The sequence below is a fragment of the Paramormyrops kingsleyae genome, chromosome 25, assembly GCF_048594095.1.
Source record: "Paramormyrops kingsleyae isolate MSU_618 chromosome 25, PKINGS_0.4, whole genome shotgun sequence".
Taxonomy (NCBI): Eukaryota; Metazoa; Chordata; class Actinopteri; order Osteoglossiformes; family Mormyridae; genus Paramormyrops; species Paramormyrops kingsleyae.
This window is the reverse complement of record NC_132821.1, coordinates 29,515,589-29,527,937: the sequence shown is the minus strand read 5'-3', so window position 1 is coordinate 29,527,937 and position 12,349 is coordinate 29,515,589. Positions and strand designations below refer to the sequence as shown.

General features: G+C 42.9%; 2 protein-coding genes and 1 non-coding gene across 6 annotated transcripts; 1 reads left to right on the top strand and 2 right to left on the bottom strand.

Annotated features, from left to right (window-relative positions):
- The first annotated feature begins 1,449 nt into the window (after positions 1-1,449).
- trnav-uac (transfer RNA valine (anticodon UAC)) lies at positions 1,450-1,522 on the top strand. Its single transcript has one exon. It is a non-coding gene; the product is annotated as a tRNA-Val (tRNA).
- Positions 1,523-3,889: 2,367 nt separating this feature from the next.
- LOC111853148 (leucine rich adaptor protein 1-like) lies at positions 3,890-6,721 on the bottom strand. Its single transcript, XM_023829786.2, has 2 exons — positions 6,172-6,721; positions 3,890-4,601 (listed from the first exon to the last, which is right to left on the bottom strand). The coding sequence occupies exons 1-2, from the start codon at positions 6,373-6,375 to the stop codon at positions 4,269-4,271; spliced, it is 537 nt and encodes a 178-aa protein (XP_023685554.1). The 5' UTR covers positions 6,376-6,721; the 3' UTR covers positions 3,890-4,268.
- Positions 6,722-7,374: 653 nt separating this feature from the next.
- Positions 7,375-11,458, bottom strand: LOC111853134 (uncharacterized). Of its 4 annotated transcripts, none has more exons than XM_023829758.2 (6): positions 11,246-11,458; positions 10,259-10,819; positions 9,310-9,597; positions 8,312-8,423; positions 8,067-8,135; positions 7,375-7,835 (listed from the first exon to the last, which is right to left on the bottom strand). In XM_023829758.2, the coding sequence occupies exons 1-6, from the start codon at positions 11,307-11,309 to the stop codon at positions 7,763-7,765; spliced, it is 1,167 nt and encodes a 388-aa protein (XP_023685526.1). In that variant the 5' UTR covers positions 11,310-11,458; the 3' UTR covers positions 7,375-7,762. The 4 variants fall into 4 exon arrangements, with proteins under 4 accessions (XP_023685526.1, XP_023685527.1, XP_023685529.1 ...); XM_023829759.2 differs by having other exon boundaries at positions 7,375-7,808; XM_023829761.2 differs by having other exon boundaries at positions 10,259-10,803.
- Between the last annotated feature and the right edge of the window lie 891 nt (positions 11,459-12,349).

The window sequence follows — 12,349 nt, the reverse complement described above, 5'->3', positions numbered from 1 at the left end:
GGGGTCACACTGGGGCTGGTAACTAGGGAACTGCTCTCACTCTGTTTTGTCAATTGTGCGTCGCTTTAGATAAAAGCCCCCACAAAATAAAAGTCACATTTCACCTGTACCTTGCTTTTAGTTACATGTCAAGAACTCATATGGACCTGTGTGGCTCGCTCAGTTGAGCCTCTGTACATGTACTTCAATGGTTGTGAATCCAAGTCCCATCCTCAACTGGAAAACCGCATGGCTACTGGGGTCTTGAGCAAGACGCTTAATGGCCCAAAATGCATCTGGGGCACTGGAGGGACGGCTGACCCTACACTGGAGGGAGCGCTGACCCTACACTGGAGGGAGGGCTGACCCTACACTGGAGGGAGGGCTGACCCTACACTGGAGGGACGGCTGACCCTACACTGGAGGGAGGGCTGACCCTACACTGGAGGGAGGACTGACCCTACACTGGAGGGACGGCTGACCCTACACTGGAAGGAGGACTGACCATACACTGGAGGGAGGGCTGACCTTACACTGGAAGGAGGACTGACCCTACACTGGAGGGAGGGCTGACCTTACACTGGAGGGATGGCTGACCCTACACTGGAAGGAGGACTGACCCTACACTGGAGGGAGGGCTGACCTTACACTGGAAGGAGGACTGACCCTACACTGGAGGGAGGGCTGACCTTACACTGGAGGGAGAGCTGACCCTACACTGGAGGGAGGGCTGACCTTACACTGGAGGGAGGGCTGACCCTACACTGGAGGGAGGACTGACCCTACACTGGAGGGAGGGCTGACCCTAAACTGGAGGGACGGCTGACCCTACACTGGAGGGACGGCTGACCCTACACTGGAGGGAGGACTGACCCTACACTGGAGGGAGGACTGACCCTACACTTAAACCCCAAGCCTTGCTTGCTCGCATTCCAGTGTATCTGTACTAATACTTGTGCAAACAGCTAATAAAGTGCCCCCTTTAGCTTCTGATACATCGGAGGGAGGGGGGGGGGGGGGGCTTAGCTCATTTCAAAAAGCTGCTGGATTCATTACATCGTAAAGTCATCGAGTAACACCTGTTTGTTTGGCGATGTACACCAGACAGGAAAATTCAGCATTACTGCTGGAAAAACGATCTCTAAGGCAAACCTCAACAAGTACAGCTGGAAATACGACCAGACTTGTAAGATAATATGACCTTATGCAACAAAGACTATTATCCTATTAACAGCACTCCTGAACCCAAGGAATGATTATGAATTATTTATATTAAGAGGTAATGTTTCTGCTTACCTGTCACTCGTGAGGTATAGCAGCTACGCTGAGAAACCAGGTACTGAGGTGTTTTTGCTGTTTTGGGTCCGACGGTTAATGAGAGTCCCAAACGTTTGTTTGTTTCGTGCAGTTTTGACCTCATCAGGACTATTTAGGTTGTAAATATTCTACAATATATGGGACAGGATTGACGGTTCTATAGTGTAGCGGTTATCACATCTGCTTTACACGCTGAAGGTCCTGGGTTCGAGCCCCAGTAGAACCAGTTTAATTTTGGGGCAGGATGCCTGATTCAGGGGGTTAGTCCTCAGTCACTGTATTTGGAAGCTCGTCGGCTTGAGTGTCAGCAGAATGGTCACATCTCCACTGGGGCATTAAGAAAGGCCCTTAACCCCCCCCCTAGAAAATGGCTGATCCTGCTCTCAGACCCCAAGTTCAGCTCTGTAGGTACGTATTTCACTTAAAAAAGGAGAGCATGATGAGATATGTGGAAAAAAGCCTTCCCTGTACTTGCAAATACATTTCCTCATTTAGAATACCCATCCACAGATGAGTGCAGCATTTCAGCCTGTGTCTCGAGGGCTGTCAGTTCAAAACCTGTGACAGAGTAGATATATCAATGTGTGACCCTTAATCAAGGCCCTTAACCCCACCTACTCCAGGTGTGCTGGATGCTGGGGGCCCTGATCTCTGACCCCCTAAGCTGTCCTCACTGGTACGTCGCTTTTGACAACTTGCTTTTGCCTTTGAATCTGCGCAACATAACATTTCTTTAAGCTGCAGAGCGTGCAGGTTTTCCTCCAGCGAATCACTGAAGTGCTCAGCTAAACTAATCATTATGGTAATTTTACTGGCATTGCCAATCCTTTTAGTAGCATTAGGCTGTTAGGAATGAAAACCCACACACAGTGTAATCCTCCAGGATGTAACCTGAGAACAGCTGAAATGTGTTATCAGTGCCAAATCCTATAAGAGCAGTGATTCGGGGAGGGCTGAGTATTATTTTAATTTTTTCCTGTGTGCCTGCTCTCCGGCACGGCGATACGTGATACTCCGCATCGCTTTCCACACCTGCGGCACCCACCCCCTGACGTGTCTCCTTTGATCTGACGCTAACATTTTCTTCTCGTGTCTAAGACCAGAGAAAATTTCGCTGGATGGAATAATCAGGTTATTATGGGATGAAAAAGTGATTGTTGACTCCTCGCGATGGATACTAACGCCCTACACGGAGAATTAGACGGTGCCGTCTTCTACAGCCGCTCCGCTCAGAGCCTTCATATCCAACATCTCGTTCTGTTCAGTCCCCCGCTAGCTGGGCAGCTTCCGGAACAATTTTCCCATTCAAAAGCATGGAGTACTGAGAAATATCCATTCTAACCTAACGTACAGATTTGTTTTGGGAAATTTTGCAGCAGTCATATAGCTACTATGAGCAACTTAGGACAAATAATAAAGTGTCGTCCTGAGTGTTTTGCTAGCTGAAAAGAACACGTAAATAAGTAATATGAAGGTATCATGTTCACTTTCAACATAATTGACGTGAAAAAATTCTAGTCGACATCACAATGCATAATTGATGTGCCGTGGAATGTTTATGGATGTTATCGACCTGTGGATGGAGAGATGTGCAACACTTTCTCCACGTGTCGTACCTGGGAATCCGGCACGCTACAGTAGATCCCTGAATGGACGAGTTTGTGAAACAGCTGCTTGATCCCATGATTACCAGTCAAGGCTAGGAGGAGAGATTTAGCTGGGGGTGGAGATAGTCATTACGGGGTTTGCACATTATACCCAGCTGGGGGGGATCTAAGAGAAGAGTGACTGTCTGTTATTAATGCATCCATTAACACCAACAACTGTGTTTAACGTTTCATTCTCATGCAAAGGAGCATTCATATGTGGCTGCTACTGAACTGAAGAAGCTAGAAAGATACCTACAGAGTGGTTAAGGACCTCCAAAAATAAAAGACGGCTGACACCTGGATTGTGGGTGGACTGCTACTCAGCACCGCTGCCATTAAAAATCATGACAGTAAGAGCAAAATATTATCAAAAAAAGGAAATATTCTCACACCTAATAAGACCTTTGGAAAGCTGCCACAATGTAGTGAGCAAAACTCTTAATTACTTAAACTGTTATGCGAAAAACAAAGCAGGTAATTTGGCAATGTACCTAAAGACCTGTAGAATGTTGTTTTGCATGGTGCCTGAGGAACAGAGATCTACTGGCCTGCAGCTAAAGCGTGACTTACCGCATATCTCATTTAAAGCATGCACACAGGCTTAAGGTGCCCTCATGCTGGTTTGATCATTAATTTATTATTTAAATTATTGTTGCACATTTTATGGTGAAAATAAATGGATTCTCATTCTTATTTCCTCATCCATCATTCCAAGTCCATAATACTATTATATCAAGGGTGAAGATTTTGATATGAACAATAGGGACATGTCCCTACAAGTATTGTGGGAGTACTGTGTAGTATGGACAGTAGGGACATGTCCCTACCAGTATTGTGGGAGTACTGTGTAGTATGGACAGTAGGGACAATGTCCCTACCAGTATTGCGGGAGTACTGTGTAGTATGGACAGTAGGGACATGTCCCTACCAGTATTGTGGGAGTACTGTGTAGTATGGACAGTAGGGACATTTCCCTACCAGTATTAGTTGGAGTACCGTGTGGTTAGGGGGGTGGGGTGTTTGGGGCTGATTTGATCCATAGCAATGATGAAACCAAACCTACGCCATCTTCAATCTAAACCACATTAATCATGATATATCTGATACATGTTTGTGAAAATAATTGTTTTGCTGTGAAAATATGGATAGATGTTTATTTTCCGCTTGATTTAAGAGGGCTGCTTGATATTAAACGTTATGTGGTCTAAATTCCTCGCTTGCCCCCTCCCCCCCATAAACTGAGCAGTGAGTGGTAAGCAGCAAACCGCCAATCAGAAGGCAGCGGTAAGAACAGCCTACCATCTCCTCTGGCTTATCGCTCCATTATCTGAAACAAAAATACGTGTCTAATTCTGCCTTCGCATCGTTATCTAACTCATCCTCCGTAACGAGCTGCTGTGAGAAATTGTCCACGTCCAGAGTGTCCAGGTAGCTCCCGACGGAAACGCCGTCAGAGCCGTCGCTGATGTCCTGCAGGCTGCCGCAGCTGCCCTTCAGGGAGGTCTCAGAGCTGTCCTGCAGGCTGTTGAGGCTGCCCGCCAGGCTGCTGTCCCTGCTGGGGCCCTTATCCTCCATCAGCCACTTGATGGACTCAATGCCGTCGTTGATCGCCAGCAGCTGCTGCATCAGCTTGATGTCGATGGCGCGGAGGTGTGCCTGAAGCGTCGCAGAACACGGTGCGGTCGTGTCGTTAAACAAAGGCCGGACAGCAGGTGGTGTAACGGTTAAAGACTTAGATTCACATGTTAAGAAGCCATCCAAAACCCGGTTTTGTTTCAGCACTGGAATAAAAAGCCGAACACTTAAAATATATATAAAGTAGTCAATTAAAAAAATGCATTGCTAAGCACATTCAATGCAACAGTGGAGCTGAAAAAGCTTGTTTTATTCTATGGTAAATGAACTTCTAATCTCTGTTTGTTAGGCATGACAGTGAAATTAGAAAACCTGGAATCTTGAACAAATACGCCTATTTGCCATAAAAATGAAAGAGGTATTTTATTTCACATTAATTGCTTTAGTTTATAGCTGGCTAAGTCACTCGCCTTGCAGCTGTTAGCCAATTAATCCGTTATAGATGCTGCACAATTCACAGCCTTAAAACAAGGACACATTTTGTAATTTAATTTAGCGGCCGTAAGTGTCAGTCCGTTAGATATGTTATAGATAAACAAATACCAAGGCGGGTATTTGTTAAACAAACATAACAGACGATGGATTGGGTGTAACTGCGGCTTGACATGCTGCAGACTATAATCGTGCCATTGCCAGTTACAGTAAATGGAAAAGCTGCCGACCGGATTTAACTTCAAGGCAAGAGTTAACTTCAAAGGCAATGCAGGATTCATCGCCCTCAGCTGTAGTAGCATGCACCGTGCTGTCCATTGTAAGCTATCCATGTAAGCATTTCATAATATTTCAGTTTAGTCTAAGTTCCAGATACATGTTCCCAGCTAGAAATCTGCATTGCGTGCCAGTTGTTCGTGTTAAAATTTCTGTCTTGTGTGAACACTGCCAGCCACGGTTCTGCGATTTTGTAAACTGCTCCAAATATTGATAAATCGTTGATCATGTGCCGTAAAACTAGGCTTGTGGCTTTTATTTACAGCAATTACCTGACGCCGTCACGCATTCTCATTTAAAGTGTCTTAGTTAAATTTAGGTAAGAAGGGCAGAGACAGCAGATGGTGGTTAAACGGGGTGATTAGGGAAAGTTTCATTTAAAAGAGCCCTATAGGGTATTTTGCTAAAATACACAATAACACTATTGTTAACGTATCCTTATTGATCATTGATTGATTGTGCGTGTAGGCCTACATTTATCCTACTCTAACTTAATGTGAATCTGCACAAGGTACCTGCTTGCAACTAAAATATGGTGCCATTTGGAGATACGTTTATGAGTACAGCAAACGCCATAACCCAAACCAATTGATGATTACTGGCTTTTTAATTTGTCGGTTCTAAGACATTGTATGGTTTCCCTGTTTAACCTGATCGTATATTCATATTTGTAGCATTTAATGTGTAATTAAATGCCTTATACCTAATATTACATCGATCTGATGTCAGAACTGATTCAGAATGCTGAAATAACAAACTGAATGTTGGGTCTAGACAATGACTGTTGAAATACTCGCAAGCTGGTGCCCAGCGTCCTAAAGCAGACGATTGCTTTGTCAGAGGGCTTGTTAAGTTAAAAGTGTCAGCAGTTGGCTCTACCTACCATCTCCTGCTTGAGTTGGAGCACCTTGCCCTGCAGGCGCCGGGACGCGCCCGCTTTGTCCCCCGTGTCACACGGCATCGCGATCTTCTCCTCCTTGGCTTCCTTTGACCTCCCTTGCCAGATCGATCGCATGAGACCTTCAGGTATTTTGCGACCCACCTTCGTCTCGATGTCCTTAAAATCCAGCACGGGGTTATCATCCATATCACGAGTAGTCACGAAGTGATAAAAGTTTATAATGTACGACGCGCTCGGTTCACGCCATTTGCGCTCATAAATAAATGACTTGCGGCAATAGTTTGGTTTCTGCTACTTTCTTCGCTCGATGCATGAATATAATTGACGTTTCACTTTAAAAACAAATTATTTACAGTACCGACTAAAAATAAAAGTAGGAATAAAAGAGAGAGGCATGAACTGTAAAATGCTGTATTGTTTCAGAATGAATATTTGCCTTTGTAATACGTGCGGGGCCACGTTGTGCCCCGTAATACTGGCTGCTGCGCTCCTTCATCAGCCGAAAGTCACTCCGCCCTCCGACAGGTGGAGAAACGGCATGTCGGCCCCTTTCTGGGGTAACTTACGGGCTATCTATCAAACTCCATTTTTGTGGTCTTTTTTTTATTTACTAGGCTTATAATTGAAGATATTCAACCAATAATAAGGTATAGTTACCCCCTACTGAATTTCATTTTGTAATTGTTAATTGTCAATATTGATTGATTGATTGGTTGGTTGATTCATTCATTCATTCATGCATTCTTTTTTGAATGTTTAAAGACTATAGCACCAAATATTACACTGTCGCCCCCTGGTGGACGAGTGGGCATGGTTTCTTTTTTCTAGGCTGGCTAGTTTTCGGCTTTGAAATCATGCCAAGCTAGTAGCATTTACTCTAATGCCAATAAAACCGGTAGCTATTACAGCATAGCAGCACTGTTATGTCAGCTAACAATAAATGCGTCTTACGACATTACTCGCCATGTAGTGGCGGTACGGCGGTGTATTATGTTAAAGAACTGAGTGAATCGTCCTTTATTTACGATAGAAATTAACCAACTAGTTTTATTACCTGCGGTGAATACAGCTTTAATATATTAGTCTAAGCGCAAAGTAAGGATTTGCAGCCCTCTTTTAGCAATCGTAGCACACATGGTTGGGACATAATTAAACTAAAATCGTTATGCAAACTCATTTAGAAGGTAAGTAAAATATGTATAACCTTTATTTCTACGCTTTGAAAGTTATAAGTATTGAACTGCAACGTATGGGATAATTGCTGATGCTTTGTATGAGTAATATTGCAAGAAAAAAAGGCATATAATATACAGCATTTGAGAGAGACACTTTACAGCACAGAGTGATAGAGTGCTTATGCAAATGTTGGGCTTATGGAAATATGTGAGAACAGGAATTGGACAGTAAGTCATTTTAATGGGCACAACAGTGCGCAGGCACACTGAACGTGCTTCTGATAACGGGACACAGCATGTCAGCAGCAAGTCAGGTATGAAGTACATTAAGAAAAGGTGAGGGGGGGGTATCCAAAGAACTGGAGGCCGGGCATGACCAGAATCCACAGACGTGCGCCCTAAAGCGAATCCAGCTGCGTGTCTGACATCATTTCCTGTTCTTTTCTGTGGGAGGTTTCAGAGCAAGTTATCCTACAAAACAACAACAACAACTAATAACTATATTATTAGGCTATTGAAAATAATAGATAGATAGATCCATCTATTCATCTATTCATACATACATATACGGTTTATACATAAACATCAGTGACTCTAATCAATATTAGAGCAGCACTGGAGAAGCTACTTTCACATTTTCACAGGTTCCCAAAATGAAACGCAGGAAGGAGAATATCTCTCAACAGTATGTCTTACACTTACTGGTGAGCGTGTCCACCAGTGGATTCCCGTTTGGGGGTTCGGCCTGATTCCAGATTTGACATTGTCTGTCTGTGAAATTACATGCAGGTATATTAGAGATATCAGCAGCATTTTCACCACTGTCACTCAGTGCCTTAATTGGCACTAATGCCTTTTCAGTGATACATTGTATCGCTTATTTAAATCATTATATTGATTAAATCCTTTCACAATTAATTCAATGAACTGCTGGAAGAGAGGCTTACCTCGACGTTCTTTTCCTGTATTTAAGACAATATACAACAATAACAGCTGCTTCCAGGAAAAGGAATATGGCCGCAGAAATTGTGCCAATCTTCCATGTCTCTATGCCAAGGGCTGGAATTACAGTAATTATAATTACCATCCTTACCCACACTAATATAAATTAATATTATTTCAAGTAAATGTATAGTGTTTGTGAGTCATTTTAAATGCCTGATCCTATCACATATACAGTACCGGTCAAAAGTTTGGACACACCCACCCATAGAAAGATTTATTTGTACTATTCTAAACATTCTATACATTGAATAGTTATAAAGACATAAAAAAAAAAAAAAATTCAAATAACATATATGTAATTTTGCATCAACCAAAAAAGTATTCAACAAAAAAAAATTTTGGGGTGGAGGGGGGTAGTTCTATGGGTTGGTACTCAGAATGTTGCTGGTTCAAATCCCTGGTTCGGCAGAGTGATACCACCAGGGGCGGATTAAGGTGCACAGAGGCCCCTAGACTACAGTAGTCTGTGGGCCCCCCAACCCCGCCCCCCTCCGCACCAATGGGGGCCCCCTTGCAGGCTGGCACACGTGGGGCCCCTAGGCTTAAGCCATATCTAGCCTGTGCGTTAATCCGCCCCTGGATACCACCATTGGGCCCTTCAGCAAGGTCCTTAACCCCAGTTGCCCCAGGGACTGGCTGATCCTACTGTCCCCTCTACACCAGTTCCATGAGGTGGCCTCCTGGGATGCTTTTCCAGCTGTCCTGTAGGAGGTCCCACATATGCTGAACTCTCATTGGCTGCTCTTCCTTCACTGTCTGGTCAAACTCCTCCAAAGCCATATCTAGTGCATTTAGATCAGGTGACCAGGTCATGTGACATGACACCATCACTCCTTTGTTGGCAGCTTGGTGTGTCTAAACTTTTGACTGGCACAAGTATATTATCTGAAAAAAGTAACTTATTTTCATGGCAGAGTAATAATGAGCTTTTGCACTGCACCTGAACCATCTGTAGTGTCCTCTAATAGCTCATGGCTGAGATCTTCATCCTCGTTTAAAAGACTGGGGGTTGTGGATGCAACGTCCTCTAGAGAATCATCCAGAGTCGGCATGGTCTGTGTCTGCTCCAGGTTCAAAAGTCCAGTGTCGGGTGTCACCATCTCACTGAAGTTATTAGTGTCCTCCGCAATGTCTCCGCCCATGACGTTACTCTCCGGGTGAGACTTCCTCCTGATGCTACCATGTGACCGTGGTGATACGTAAGTGTGAAATGGAGCAGGGGGCAGATCTGTGACACGGGGTAGACATTTAGCGTCGCAGTGAAAATTGGATGGAGACCGTCTGAGTTACGGGCTAATATGTGAAATGAAAATTATTCTCTGCACGTGTACCTGTCACCTTGAGAAATGCATTTTGGATTAGCATTCAAAACACAACGTTAAATATATGAAAATTAGCTAGCCTGTATTTCTAATTTATTTATTGACCCTGTGTTGGATAAGCAGTTATGGAAAATGGATGTATTCGTTTGTATAAAGCACATAATTTAACATGATTGTAAATAAATTAGTAGCTCTTATTGGTTTGTTGATATTCTTAAATTACCATAGTTCACGAATTTACTCTGATGGAGAGTTGTTGTTGTTGTATTGTTTGCACCTTTCCCCAATTCACTGGTTTGTAAATTTACTCTGATAGAGAGTTGTTCTTGTATTGTTTGCACCTTTCCCCAGTTCACTGGTTTGTGAATTTACTCTGATGGAGAGTTGTTCTTGTATTGTTTGCACCCATCCCCAGTTCTCTGGAGAACCTTCTTATGATTATGGCCCATGAAAGAATTGATTTGTTAAATATTTTGGGGGAAGGGATATTTTTTAAAAATGCCTATCCTAGTGACACAAGAGCTCAAAATGCTGTGGCATTTGAAACCCATTTGAAATACCACTTACCTTGTGTCTCAATTTCACTTTCATTTGAGCCTTTGCTTGTGAAAATGTCTACCGGAACTCCATCTCTGACCTCCAGGTCAACCTCCTCTTTGTCTGCAAACTCTACCTCCACATCTGGTCCAACCACTTCTTCCCCATAGTTCTCAAAATCCTCCACTCCAAGGTCTTCCTCGTACCCCTCTTGCATCCCCATCCTGTCCTCCTCCTCAGATTCTCCTCCAGCCTCATTCTTGACATCTTCTTCATCCCCTGCACCAACCATTTGGTCAATGCCATCATCAGCCTGATCATTGTAGCCTTCTCTGCCGTTCTTCTCCTCCACCAGAGCAGCCACCTCATCAGCCATTGCTGGAATCCCCTCCCTAGGATCAGCCTCAGCCTCTTCTGTGTCTCGTTCTCCACCCTCCATCTCTACACGTTCTCCCTTCATGTCGTCCACACTGTGTTCCACACTTTCTGGTTTCTCTATACTCTCATCTGACATTTTTGGCTCAGTTGCTGTGATCACAGTTGATGGAAGGTTTATATCTGCTGAAAAAGGTGTCCTGGAAGTAACAATATCTTAAAAATATAAACAGTAACTATTAGCTCTGGATTTTTATCTTCTCATTGAACTTTTGACATAAAGAACACAGTGAAATGTGTTAAAATCAGGTTCTGCAAAAAGCAGAAACTACTGAACATATGAAAAGTACTAAAAAATCATTACACCTAAAATGCCCCAATAAAAATATCAATATTGGCTGGTCTTATGAATGATGTCTGCTAATGATTAATCAGAACTACCAGCTTGTACTTCAGAACAACAGGATTTTGCTAAATCTAGTTACAAAGGTGTGAATTTCAAATATTACCTAAAATATTCTGCAATGTACCACATCTATATGAATAGTTATTCTGGTGCATCTGTAGCTTTCTAATAAATATTGGCAAGAAAATAAATAAAACAAACTATGTAGAATTTAATAAAAGTAGGAGCTGCCATACCTTGAGACTTGCAGACATATAAAAGTAGAGTGAAAATAATTCCTCGAAGAAGAGATGTTCCCATTGTGGTTCCACAATGGCTTTTCACTTGGCCTGTATCTCAGAGCAGGTAGAGCCCACAGATCCCTCAACACCCAATGATGCCAGAGCTGTTTCAGCAGCAATATTTAGAATCAGGCCCTGAAGCCATGTTGAAAATCAGCTTTGGCTGTTCTGGCTGCGCCCCAGAATGGAAAAGTCACAGATCACTGTGAAATACTCGGGGGAATCGTATGACCAGTATGTTAAAAATAAAGCGGCATGTCACAGTCACAGTGCCAAAAACTGTAGGTGAGATGTGACAGTCAGTCCTAAATCAGTCCAACTTCAATATATTCTCTTTGCCTGATTTTGTAAATATGGATGTTCCCAAATCTCATCATTATTGTCCTCTACGTAACTTTCCCTTTTCCAGTTCTGTATAAAATTTTGTCTCAAGGTCTTGTAGTGAATTTCTTTCATTTCCGTAAGTGTTTTGAAACATCCTTATTCCTGACGATTGATGTTAGCATGAGTGAAACTGATGGTATTTTAAGGTGAATGTTATATCTTGATATAGAAGTATGACGTGTAAGTTTTGTGCTTAGCATTAAAAGTATGTGTCAGTGACTTTACATACGGATCCACATAAAATGTACATTGTCTTGGAGAGTTGAATAATAAGGCCTTACAATATAGTTTAATCTAATCCTCCTTACCTTCCATGGAACCAGGCTGAGAGAAGTCTGAATGACCCTCGTCGTTCATATCTAAAATATCCTCACAAAGGGCTCACCACCTGCAAACTCATTACCAATACTCTAATGCTCATTAGGGAAGACCATTTCTAACCCTATTTTATAATTCACCTACATTTGCATTCCCATGGTTTTTCTGCAAGGTCTTTGTTGATAAAAGATCATACTTCCTTTGATTCCAAACACATTTTAATTGATGGTAATGAATAAAGAAGAGCTCAGTGTTCTGTCAACGGTAAACAAATGACATTTATGGCTTGTTACACTGTCTTATGCTCCGAAATAGAAAATATGATTACCGACAGCTTCATTATCTTGGTCTTAAGGG